This window comes from Trichosurus vulpecula, chromosome 9 (genome assembly GCF_011100635.1).
Source record: "Trichosurus vulpecula isolate mTriVul1 chromosome 9, mTriVul1.pri, whole genome shotgun sequence".
NCBI lineage: Eukaryota > Metazoa > Chordata > Mammalia > Diprotodontia > Phalangeridae > Trichosurus > Trichosurus vulpecula.
In genome coordinates, this window is record NC_050581.1 from 119,854,638 (window position 1) to 119,867,664 (window position 13,027).

General features: G+C 51.3%; 1 protein-coding gene across 1 annotated transcript in view; it reads left to right on the forward strand.

Moving 5' to 3' along the window:
* The window catches only part of SLC38A3 (solute carrier family 38 member 3), a 33,018-nt gene that overhangs the window by 12,496 nt on the left and 7,495 nt on the right, over nucleotides 1–13,027 (forward strand). Inside the window, exons 2-7 of the mRNA XM_036737968.1 lie at nucleotides 5,879–6,070; nucleotides 6,222–6,303; nucleotides 6,795–6,910; nucleotides 10,770–10,843; nucleotides 11,002–11,094; nucleotides 11,505–11,586. Coding sequence (XP_036593863.1) covers nucleotides 5,961–6,070; nucleotides 6,222–6,303; nucleotides 6,795–6,910; nucleotides 10,770–10,843; nucleotides 11,002–11,094; nucleotides 11,505–11,586 — 557 coding nt within the window. The 5' untranslated portion in view covers nucleotides 5,879–5,960. The remainder of the gene's footprint in view (nucleotides 1–5,878; nucleotides 6,071–6,221; nucleotides 6,304–6,794; nucleotides 6,911–10,769; nucleotides 10,844–11,001; nucleotides 11,095–11,504; nucleotides 11,587–13,027) is intronic.

The following is a 13,027-nucleotide window of genomic DNA, read 5'->3' on the forward strand; positions in this document are numbered from 1 at the left end:
AAATGGCAAACCACTCCAGTATCTCTGTCATAAAAAAAACCCCAAGCGGGGTCATGAAGAGTCAGACACGACTGAAAAACTCAACGACAAGAACTTCCTGGGGCAGCCCTTCTGGATGGCTCTCCTTCAATATGGAGCTCTCCCTTTCTGTAGTTCCCCCTCCCTCACCCCATCACCCGTGGTTCTGCCCTCTGGGGCTAAACAGAACTGACCTAATCCTCCATTCCACCCCCCTCACCTTCAAACACCTGAAGACCGATATCTTGCCCCTCCCCACCCAGATCTTCTCTTCTTCCAAGCCAAACATCCCCATACCTCTAGAACAGGGGTTCTTAACCTGGGGTCCTTGGGAACTTGTTTCTAAAAATATTTGGACAGCTGAACTTTAATAGAATTGGTTTCCTTTGTTATCTACTTACTTTATTTTGTGCATTGAAAAGCATTCTTGTGAGAAGGGGCCCATGGGCTTCCCCAGTCCACCCAAGGACTCTGAGGGAAGGAGCCCTGATTTATCGAGGAGCTCCCTGCTGATGCTGATGTGGGTTGGGGTAGAGAAGACTCTTCCGTGATTCTGTGATCACCTCTTTCCCTAAGCTCTGCCCCACCCCACCCCCACCTCTGCTAGAAAAAAAAAAAGCAGTCTTTTACTTTTTGGGCCCCGCACAGTGTTCTGTTTACACTGTGGTGGGAGGCAGCCTGTGGTAGTGGTACACATTGTCAGGAAGGCCTGGATTCAAATCCTGTCACTAGCTGTGTGACCATAAGAAAGTCACGGGATTTCTCCGAGACTTCTCTGAGAGCCCTGAGACTTTCTCATCTGTAAAACAAGGGGGCTGTTCTGAATGGCTTCTGAGGTCCTTCAGCTTTAAATCAATAATCCCGGGATTTATTCCTGTTGGTCTAGGGCCCCTCTGAAGTATGTGTGCTACCCGGGAGCTCATTCGGTCATGTTCTGGCTGCCTCTAGACACGACTCCATATAAGCCTCATCCTCAGAGAAGGAGGAAGAAGAGAATCCTTCTCCCTCCCCACCTGACGTAGGACAACATTTTCTTTGATTCTAATCCAAATCCCTGCTAATATGCCTCCTCATTGAGAACTAACGGCACTCTAGAGGTTGGGGATGGAGTAAGGGGTGAGCGTCTCCATTTCTCCTTCAGTAAGAAGATTTGATGAAATATGGACAAGTTAGGTGCTTTGAGATCATAAAGTAACAGCATTTAGAACTGGAAGAGACATTCCTTTAACCCCACTTCCTTTTTCACATGGGTAAAATGAGGCCTGAAGAGGCCTCAAGAGGACTTGTCTAAAGGTACACAGAACCAGGATTTGAACCTAGGTCTTCTGACTCAAAACCCAGGACTATGCTTGAGCATATACTTCTCAGTCTGAGGTTGGGCAGAAGAAGATATAAGGTGCTTTGTGAAGTGTGTGAAGGATGCCAGACCCCATGGTTTTCTCAAGGGGGTGTGCCTGGGCCCAGGGACCTGAGACAGAGGAGAGGAGAGGAGGAGAGAGGAGGAGGGGAGGGGAGGGCCAGAATTGGAAGGGGAAGCTGAAGGTCTTCAGGGTAATGGAGGTTGGGACTCATGGGGTTTGATGGAAGTAAGTAGTGGGGGTCTTAGGTTTGGTGTGGCGGGCTAGAGCCCTACATAGTTTCCAGCCCTAGTAGGCAGAGAATGTGAGTTTTCAGAGATGGTACTCAAGGAGTCTTCCCCCTTCTCTGGCCTATGGCCTCTCTGGAGCCAGTGACCTGCTGACCCCACAACACAGTCAGGAGCCCACAATGTGTGTGCTAAGACTAGGTATTAGGACAGAGAAGTAGCAGCTTTGTTTGGAGCCTAGATCAACACTGCCTGGGGACCTGTCCCAGCCTGCCCAGGCCTGGGGGGCCAAGGACTCAGGAGCCCTGGTGGGGCCTGGATTCCTCTCTCTCAGAAACCTAGGGAATGCCAGGGGCCCAGGAACTCCTTAGCCAAAGGAACTCTTCAGGGAATCCAGGCTCTGGACAGAGCCAAACCTGGCCTGGCCTCAACTGGGTGCAGGAGGAGGAGTTTAGAGGTGAGAAGTGCCCTCTGCCTTTTAAAAGTCCCCAATCTGAGAGGAGACAGTCTAGCCCTCAGGGAATCTCTGGTCTGAGAGAGAGGCATAGCCCCTGCCTTTGAGTAGTCCTCTAGTCTCAGGGGAGAAAACATCTCTTCCATCAGGCTTCTAGCCTGAGGGTGAATCAAACTTCCTGCCCTCCTGTGTCTGGTTTGGGGAGGGGCCAGATCAGATGGGACTCACCTAGCAAGTGATTCTGAGAACCGTTACATAGCAATTCAGATAAACTCAGGACCAGCAAAAGACTAAGTTGATAAGTGTTAGGAGATAAAGCTAGGTAGGTTTATTTAAGAAAAGCTTCTTGGGAAGGAGTCAGATTCATGGTCAGATTTTGAAGGAACCTGAGGATGTGGATTCTAAAGAGTCCTTCCAAGTAGGGGACTAATCTATAGGAAAGCAAAGAAGTAAGGCCTCCTCTTCAGCTGACCAGGCATTTGTCACTTCCCTGACGGAAGACATGTCCCCCGATGTTCTCCCGTTGGGGCCCCATGAGCCCTCATCAGCTGAGCCTTCTGTGGCAGAATCCCTGGTGCCCACCGGTAAGACTGCCCTGGGTCTGAGGCTTGACAGTCCAAGCCTGCTTCCTCTCTCCTCTCACTGGCCCAGGAGTTCTGCGGTGGACTCACTACCCTTTGTGGTCCAGGAAGGGTGACAGAGGAGGGAGGGAGTCTTGAAGCCCTTGCTGGAGGCTGGACAGGGAGGAAAGTCAGGGACCTAGGGAGAGGGAGAACATACTCTAGGGGGAGGGGGATGGCACCTACCTGTTTAAGGCTCAGCTTGGGCCTGGCAAAGCAAAGGGTCTGAGGGTTGAACCCGAGCTTACCAGGCTGACTGGAAAACCCAGCCCTCTTTCCCCTACACCCTTAGAGACAACAAGCAGCATGGACTTGACATTGGGAAGACTTGGTTCCCAATCTCAGCACTGATATTTACAGAGTGTGTCACTTTGACCTCAATGTGCCTCAGTTCCCCCATTTGTAGCATGAGGAGGGCACATTATAAACCTTAGAGCACTGTAAGGGTGGAAGCTATTATTATTTGGATTTGGGACTGAGGCCAATGCGTTCTAGAACCCTGATATTAAAGTGTTACACTCTAAGAGATTCTCCAGGAGAGGCAAGGGGAGTGTTCAGTGAGGAATAAGGGTCATTAGCACCCAGGATCCTTGCCTTCTGATGCCACAGGAAGCTCGGAGGGCCACAGAGGCTGCATCCTAGCCTGGGGACATTGGCAGAGCCCACAGCACCTGGCACTGCCTGCCCCCTGGGTGACAGCCCATGGCCCTGGCCTCCCTTTGGACAGGGCTCCCTTCCTCTAGGGGCTGAGCCAGCCCAGGATGTCCTGCTAGAGTGGCCCTCCTGGCCTGACATTGCCTGGAGGAGTGGGGAGGGGGCGGGCACTCTGCCCAGACACCTTCTGGGCATGGTCTGGGTGGAGCCCCCTGAGGGGCCCCAGGCTGGCAATGGAAAAGGTACAGAGAGTTGTCCAGGCAGTGGGGGCCAAAGGGAGGCAGCTGTCCTTCCTCTGTTCCAGGCTGCCAGGCAAAGGCTGGCACTAATGGTTGGGGAAGATGGGCATGTTGCCCCCTGGGACCCTTAGGAGAGGAAAGAATGTTAGGAAGCAAGGACTGTGGGGATCTAGGGGAGATACTCTCAGGGCTTCTGAAGAGTGGAAGGAGGAGCAGAGACAGGCTGGGATGTTGGGTCCTAGCCAAGGTGGGTAGAGGGGTCTCATTGCAGTGCTTGGCAAGATGAGGACAAATATGTCCCTCTGCTTACCCTCTCAGAAATAATATGAAAATATTAGGATCATAGGATTTGTAAATGGAAGGGTCTTAGATATCACCAGGTCCAATGTCCTCATTTGGCAGGTAAGGAAACCGAGTCCCAGAGAGGTTAAGTGATCTGCTCACAGTCACATAGCTAAGTAAGAAAAAGTTGATGGGGAGATGGATGGGGGTGCTGTGGGGAACTGACCCTATGGTGACCTCCAGGACTAGAGTGCACCTCAGATTTAAATGAGACCCCCTAGGGCCCACAGAGCCCCCTATTTGTGATGGTCGTTCATCCCACATGAGATCAGGAAAGGAACCAGACATCCACGCTCTCTTCCACCCTCTCCCCCCAAGGTAGAGACCCCCCCCTTCCCAGCGGGAGCAGAGTTGCCTAGAGCGGGGGATGGGGCTGGAGGCTAGGCCTGACCAAGCTGCCAGCCCAGGGATAGTTTCCCAGAGCCCAGCTCCTGGTGCACAGAGGGCCTATTGTTCTTCATGCCAGTACAGCCCGGCTCCGGGTGCCCTCCCCAACTGCCTGCCGGGCCTTTCTTGGCGGGACCTCATTCTCTCCTGGTCACCCTCACCTCCCACTCCCCGGCCCAGACCTAATGCCATGTCCAGTCTATAGCAGGTACTGAATCTGCCCCGTGCCAACCCCTAGGCAGAAGCATCAGCCCAGGTGGATTCCTCTTAGCCCATCAGTCAATCAGTTGATCAAACAAGCATTTATGAAGCTCCTGCTGTGTACCAGCAATTTTCCTGGAACCTTTTGCCCATCTAGGAAGAGCCCCATCTCAGGGTGTAGTTAATCCAGGAATCTTCCCGGGTCTCCTTAATTTGTACCCCATCCCCCCCAGGGATCCCTAGAGTTTTATTCCAAGTATCCGGGTGTTTGACCATCCAGGCCCCATTGGGTTACAGGAATTCCCCTCCCTAAGCCATAGCATCACAGAATCTCAGAATAGGAAGGGGTCTCCAAGGACATCTTGTCCAAAGTGTAACTGTAACATCCCAGACCTCCAGTGCGGGGGAACCCTCTTCCTTCCAGAGCAGCCCATCCCACTACAAGACACCTCTGAGTGAAGGAAGTTTTTCCTGTTTTCTGCTAGAGATCGCTGCTCTGGCGCCTTCCATCCATCGTTCCTAGTTCTATCCAATGGTTCCAAGAGAAACAAGTCTCATCCTAGCCCCAGGGGCATGAGGGACAGTCACAATATCTGGCACATAGTAGGCACTCAATAAATGCTTGGTAAATGATTGGTTGGTGAGTGAAGGGAGCATAGACATAGTCAGGGATTTGGCAGGGGGCAAGGGGATCCTTGGGCCAGGACCTGTGGGAATGGAGATCTCTTCTGGAGCCTGGACCACTTTCTCAGATAGCATCAGGTTGGATGCTGCTATGGAGGCTGGGGAGGGGGTCAATTCTGGGGACTAGTGTTGGGGAGAATAAGAGAGAAGCCTATTCAATGGAGTAAGACCTCAGCCCGTGGTCATCCCTAGGACAGCCAGATGAGCGTTTCTGCTCCCCTTCCAGCCTTGGAGGGGGCAGGGTGGTTAGCTTGAACTGCAGTTACAAAAAGAGGCCTAACAAGGCTAGTTGTGACTTAGCAGCAAGAACACTACATTGGGTGTCAGAAGTCTTGGCTGGAATGCTGGCTTTGTCACTTTTACTGACCGTTTGACTTTGGACAAGTCATTTCTCACCCTGGAACGTCATCACTTCCCTGTTCGAAATAAGAAGTTGGGCCTGATGGGCTCTACGGTCCCTTTGCAGCTTGCCATTAGGGGTCATTTTATTCTTTATGCATATACTATATACAGTATATACTCTATACTGACAAGTACATGCTTATATAAGCCTTATACTTATGTATACTTATATTATACAGTGTCTGGTGAATAGTAAGTGCTTAATAAATATTTATCATTGTTATTTTATGGAGTTGCACTGAATTCATGGTCCTTGGTTTCCTCTAATGAACCCCACCCCTTTTCCCCTTAGAGATTTTACCTGCCTTGAAGGCACGTGATCAGGACCAAAGGTTCTCACTCCCCTGCTGCCCACGTCTGTGTCCAGTCCAACCATGAACCCCCCAGAGGCGCCCGCACAAACAGAGATGGTGGAGCTTGTGCCCAATGGCAAACATGTGGAAGGGCTGTGCCCTGTGGCTTTGCCCACTGGAGGAGTTGACAGGTTAGTCCGTCATGAAGGGGGTGGTGGGGAGATGGGACAGGGAATGAGGAAGAGATGCCAGGCAGGCATGCCCTACCCAGCCTCACTTGGGGTTTTTCTTCTTGACTCAGAGGGGAATGAATGGGGACACTATTCCTCCTTATGTCCACAGGTGTGAGGGTGGAAGAACCAGCCATGGGGAAGCAGAGGGATTCCTGCCCCAAAATGTCAGCAAAGAGACACACTTCACAGATGTGAGCCCAGGACGGGGTGGATGGGAGATGAGAGGCTTTGGGGATTAGGGATGGAGGCTTTGGGGGGGACTTGGCCCAAGAATGGAGGGATGGGAAATAGCCACAGGGATGGGAGACCACGAAAGTGAGAGGTAGAAGGTGGGTGGAGGAGGAGGAGAGATTCGTGGAGGAGAGGTTCTGGCAGGGGTAGGGGTAGGGATTGTATTCAGATAGGTGGATATGGGCCCTAGGGAGGAATAGGGATCCCAGGTAGGGCAGGGGTAGAAGCTGAGACTAAACCCAGGAGTGGGGGTTGACAGTGAGGTCATGGATGAGAGATCTGGGAGGGATGGTGGGCTTCAGAGAAAGCAAAGGCTTGAGAGAGTGATCTCAGGATATTGGGTGGGGCAAGAAATGGAGAATGGGCTCTTGGCTCAGGAGTTGTTGTCTGGGTGGTGGGGTGGGAAAAGAACTCCTAATATCCCCTCCTCTCTCCCCACCTGTTTCTGCAGTTTGAAGGGAAGACTTCATTCGGAATGTCTGTGTTTAACCTGAGCAATGCCATCATGGGCAGCGGCATCTTGGGGCTGGCATATGCCATGGCCAATACTGGCATCCTGCTCTTCCTGTGAGTGCCCCCATGTCTTCTATACTGTCCCCCAAATGGCCTCTTCCCTCAGCCCTCCACCCAAAGCCCACAGGCATCTCTACTGTTGGAATCTAGCCTGGCCTGGCCTGGCCTGGCCTGACCCTAGTTTCTGGGACCCCTGACTAGAGCAGGGCCTGGGCAGTCTGCCTGAACCAAGGGCAAGGGAGGGAGGGGACCATGGCCAAGGGATGGGAACTAAGGGTGGCAATGGGGTTTCTGACTGAGGCTGGAATCATCCAATGTTAACATAAGCAACAGCTTCAGCCCTAGCCTCAGCCCCACCCCAGATGCTGGCTCCAGCCTCTGCCCCCAACCACACACACACACACACACACACACACACACACACACACACACACACACACAAAGCTGGGCCCTGATCCTAGGCTGAGAAGTGGCAGGGCGGGGGAAGACAGTACACTGTCTCTGTGTCCATGCTGGGCTGTTTATTCCCAGAAAAAGTTTGGGATTTTTTTTCTTTACCCTCAAATAAAAACAGACCAAAATAGGACCAGAGACGTGAAAAACATGGGGTGATGGTAAAGCAGGCCACCTCCTGAGGGCCCCAGAGTGACCTGAGCTGCCTCCCTGGGCCAGGAGTGTACGTGGGCAGGGCTGGACCCATGCATCTCCATGTGCTTCTTTCTCCATGAAGAGCTCTTTGCATCACTCTCTGTGTGGGTATGGGGCTGTGTGGGGCTGTGTGCATAGAACATGTACATGTGAACCCCACTGATCTGGATTCAAATCTTGCCTCTGCTATAGAAACTTGAGCAAATCATATTTCTTCGAGCCTGAAAGATTAGATCAGGGGTTCTTACCTTAAGCCGTGAACTTGGTTTTTAAAAATGTTTTGATAACTATTCCAATAGAATTGGTTTTTCTATGTAATTCTCAGCATTTTATTTTATTCATTTAGAAGCACTGTTCTGAGGAGTCCGTAAGCTTCACCAGACACTAAAAAGGGAACAAAGAGCTTAGGGAACTTTGGACTAGATAGACTATCTCTGGCCCCTTTCAGCTTTAACCTTAAGATCTGGTGTGTGTGTGTGTGTGTGTGTGTGTGTGTGTGTGTACATATGTCCCATGCATCACACAGAGAACATGTTTTCATGCAAACTTCTTGGGCTTCCTAGCAGGGATGGGCTTCACCATACCTCGGGATTGCTGCCTGGGCATCTTTGCAGATGCCCCTTGGGGAAATCTCTCAAGGAGGGAGTCTGATGTTCTTTCCTCCTAGGCCCTACCCAGATGGTACGACTGACAGCTCCATTCAATATCTTTCTTAGGACCAGAAGAGTCCTAAGTAGAGAGGATAGTAATGACTCCAGCATGCGACTTCCTTCCCAGATTCCCACATTGCCTTGCTAGCATACCACAAGATGACCCTGGCTCTGTTCCGTCTAGGCCACTTGCCTCAGTTTCCTCCCCTCCCCCCATTTAAAATTTTTTAATATTTATTTTATTTTTAATTTATGGAATAAAACAAGCGTTTCCATAACACAGTATAATAAAAAAAAGATGATTGCTAAGCAGACCCTTTGGGAGCACATTTGTCCATCTCTCATCCCCTAAAACAAAGGAAAGGGAAATAGCTAGAGTTTTCCTGGGCACTGAAGGTGGGCGTGAATCCCATACCTCTCCAGGCTCTCAGGTATGAGGGGGAGAGAGGAATGGATGGGATTTAGGGCCGGGACGGTCTTTCTGTCAAGGATTGGGAAGACACGGGGGATCCTGACATCCCAGATCCACACTCCAAAACTCATCTCCAGCTAGGACCCTGCTGTTGTCTTCACAGAATTCTGGCATACTTGAGTTAGAAGGACACTTAGAAGATAGGATTTCCACTGAAAGGACCTTAGAATTGCAGAATGGAACAGCTCAGAGGGGCCATAGAGGCTGTCCAAGGCCACTCATTGCCTGACCAGGGATCTTTTGATGACATCTAGCTTTGGCTTTCAGGCCTCCTATAGCGGGAAAGCCCACCCGCCACCTCCCACAGCAGCCGATTTCACTTTGGGAAAGCTCTATTAGCAAATTTCTCTTTCCCATCAAACCCAAATCTGCCCCTCTTCAGCTTTTGCTCCGAATTCTGCCCTCTGACCTCAAGAAGAACAAATCTGATCCTTCTTCCGCAGCTATGGTGACCACTTTGGCTAAGCATCCTGAGTTTCTGGTACTTATATGCCATGCTAGGCTTGGAGTCAGGAAGACCTAAGTTCAAATCTGGCCTTAGACACTTAGAGGCTTGACCTTGGGCAAGTCATTCAACTTCTATGTGCCTCAGGTTCCTTAACTGTCAAATGGGGATAATCATAGCTCCTACTTCCCAGGGTCATTGTGGGGATCCCAAGTGACATTTATAGAGTGTTTAGTACAAAACCTGGCTCATAGTATGTGCTAATAAATCCTTGTTTCTTTCCTTCTAATCTTTTCAATACCCCATTCACACTGTTTTGGAGACATGCTCTAGTTTGTCTCTTTCACATTCTTCCTTCCGTCCTTCCTTCCTTCCTTCCTTCCTTCCTTCCTTCCTTCCTTCCCCCTTTCCTTCTTCCTTCCTTCCTTCCTTCTTTCCTTTTTTCCTTCTTCCTTCCTTCCTTCTTTCCTTCCTTCCTTCCTTCACACTCAGGTTAAGTGACTTGCCCAGGGTCACATAGCTAGTAACTGTCTGAGGCCAAATTTGAACTCTTGACTCCAGGGCCAGTACTCCATCCACTGTACCACCTAGTTGCCGGCTTGTCCCTTTCACAAAATGTGGTGCTTAGATTTGAACACAGTTCTTCAGAGGTGGCCTGGACAGGACCCAGGACAATGAACCATACTATCTCGTACGCCGCCTCTCATCAAGGTGTAGGCTAGGCGCTAGAGCTGGAGGGAGCCTCAGAACACAGAGTGTCTGAGCTGGAAGAGTCCAGAGGACACCGGACACAGAGTGCTCTAGCTGGGAGAGCCCTTAGAGGCTACTCGGTGCAAAGAGGTTCAAAGAGGGAAAGGGACCTGGAGAGGCAGTCTAGTATAAAGCAAAGAGCATCGAATGTAGAGCCCGAATTCTCCGGCTGAGTGATGCCGAACAAACCACTGCCCCTTTTTTCAGGCTCAGTTTCCTTATCTGTAAAGGGGGGAATAGCAATGCTCACAGGCCTTGCAGGGCGGTTGTGAGGAACCTGTTTTTGTAGCTTGAAAAAGATACAAGTGAGTATTTTCTTGTCCATATATGACTTCATCAATGTGAGGAACTCCCAGCATGGAAATTCCCTTCATTGATGCAGATCAGCAATCATTCCATCCTTGATGATCTTGGAGAGTTTCCTGGGGCACTGGGAGCTTGTAATGGACTTGCCCAGGGTCTCAAGGCAGGTATGTGTCAGAGGCAAGACTTAAACCCAATGCTGGCCCTCTATCCACTATACCAGGCCTCCTTTCTGGGTTACTGTCCTCATCCCTGTCATCCAAGATCATATAGGAAGTTGGGGCAGAGCTGAGGCTTAGATTTAGTTCTATTTACTTCCACTTCAGGATTTTTCTTCCATTAGAAACAGCTAAGTGGTACAGTGCTTAGAGCACAGAATCTCGAGTCAGGGAGACCTGAGTTCAAATCCAGCCTCAGACACTGGCTAGGTCAGTTAACTTCTGCCTTTCTCAGTTACTTCGTCTGTAAAATGGGGAGAATAATAGCCCCTTCCTCTCTGGGGTCATTGTGTAGATCAGATAGGACAGGCTTTGCAAGCCCAAGCGCACTATGGAAATGCTAGCTACGATGAAAATTCTGCTTTGGCATCCTGGGTGCCCAAACCCAGGCTCGCTTTTCCCCCACTAATATCCCCTCTCCCCCCAGGTTCCTCCTCACCTGTGTGGCCCTGCTCTCTAGCTATTCCATCCACTTGCTGCTCAAGTCCTCAGGGATTGTAGGTAAGAAAGCCAGTCTCTACTACCTCCAAAAAGCCTCCGTCGATTTCCCAGAGCCCGGGGGTGGGAAGGCCCCAGGTCCAGACTTTGGGTACCAGGCACCAGTACGACACCTCACTGCTCCTGATGTCCCGCCTAAAGCCATCTCCCACATCCTCCAGGTATCCGGGCTTATGAGCAGCTGGGCTATCGAGCCTTCGGGACACCAGGGAAGCTGATGGCAGCAATAGCTATCACCCTGCAGAACATCGGAGGTGAGGGAATGGGTGCTAGCTCTGTGTCCCAATTCACTCACACCCTTTAAGCAAATTATTTAACCTCCCTGAGTTACACTTCCCTAAGGTGGGCCCAGGGGACAGAGAGTGGACAGTCACTAAGTCCTTGTGGGAATTTGGACAAGTCCCTTTGAGTTTTACCATCTGTAAAATGGGAATGGGCGCTCACCTAGGGTTGCTTCTCATTCAAGTTAGGGCCAGTCCTGGGGTTCTGTGACAACCCGATGGTGCCCAAGTCTGGGCTCATTTCCGCTACCACGCCAACCCTCCAGCCCCCGACATCCCTCCCCCTCTAATATCCCTATGAGCTTTTGGGAAAGGAATGGGGAACATGGCTGATACTTCTCCTGCCATGTCCCCCCAACTGCCCTGTTTACCTCCTTCCCTAGCCATGTCCAGTTACCTGTACATCGTGAAATCTGAAGTGCCCCTGGTCATCCAGACCTTCCTCAATCTACCAGAGAAAACCTCGTAAGAGTCATCCCTGTTCCTACCCTGAGAACCAGGGAACAGGGGGAGGGACAGTGAGGATGGTCCTCTGGGTGGGGAGGGGAAGTAGGGTGCTGTAGGGGCAGGGGTTGAACCTGTCCTGAGAACTGAGGGGTTCTGGGAGTGGATAAGGGAGAAAGCGGGGCTGGGAATCATCCTGTTCCATAGGAGGGATGTGTCCATACTGGGGAGGGGAGATGGACTAGTCCAGAGTTGGAGAGGAATAAAGGCCTGTCTTTGAGAATTCAGAGTGTGGGGTCTAGCCCTGGCTGCCATTCTGCCTAAACCCAGAAGGAGAGGGGGGTGTAGTGTTGAGGGAGGCCTCAGATTCTTGCTTCTCTCTAAAGGAAGGAGGAAGAGGTGGGGATGTGACAGCCCAGGCCAGACTATTTCCAGGCCAGGACCTCCCCTTGGTTTGCTCAGCTCATTTGCTCCCAGGCTCACACCCCTGGGCCTGGGGCCACGAGCCAGGAATTCCCCACCCCTCCCCCTCACTGGGACTGGCTTCCCTCTGAGCCAGGTGCCATGCATGGGGCCTGTCACTTTAAGGAAGCACAATTTGGTCTTGGTACTAGTTATTAATACTCCTGATGGCCTTTCTGTGCCCTTTCCCCTCCTCTGACCCTCTCTCCCTTGCATTTCTCCTCTTTCTCTTCCTCTGTTGATTCCTCCCCTCCTTCCCCTCTGTATTCCCTGGGCCCTCTCTAGACCCTCAGCTCCTCTTCTCCTTCCTACCCCACTTTCAGTGGGGGATGTCAAGTTAAAGCTGAGGACTTCAAGGCAACATTGAGGCAAAATGACTTGATTTAGCATTTTTAGGCCTGCATTGGAGTTTCTGCTCTCTGCTCACTGATTTTGTGATCTTGTGAAGGCCCTTTCCTCTCTCTGGCCTCAGTTTCCCCATATGTACAATGAGGAAGGCTGGAATGCGTGATATCTAAGGCTCCTTCAGCTGTAACATTCTATGATCCAAGAATTCCAGGGTTTCCAGAAGGGCCTGCCTTTGGCCCAGGGATAGATGTCTCTGCTCCCTGTTCCCTTTGCTGCAGGGGTCGAGCAGGGGCAGGGGAGGGGGTGCAGTGAGGCTTATGGGAGCTAGGCCCAACACCAGCTCCCCCACTGTCATGGGGGAGGAGTGGGAGGGAGAGGAGGAGGATGACTGGCCCAAGAAAGGGTGAGGTCAGGGAGAGGGTTTAGCTCTTAAGCTCCTTCTATTTTTAACTCTAGGCCTCTGGGGTTAAACCCCCCATAGCCTAGATTACACCCAATGATGTAGGCTCTACATCTCTGCAGGCTACTGGGTCTAAGGCCCTGTTCCTGCCCACATAAGGAGCCTTCCCCTGGACCCTGAAAGGGGACCTCAGAGGCTGCTCTCTTCCAGTCCTGGCCACAAGAGGGCAGAGGACCAGCATGTGCCCTTAGG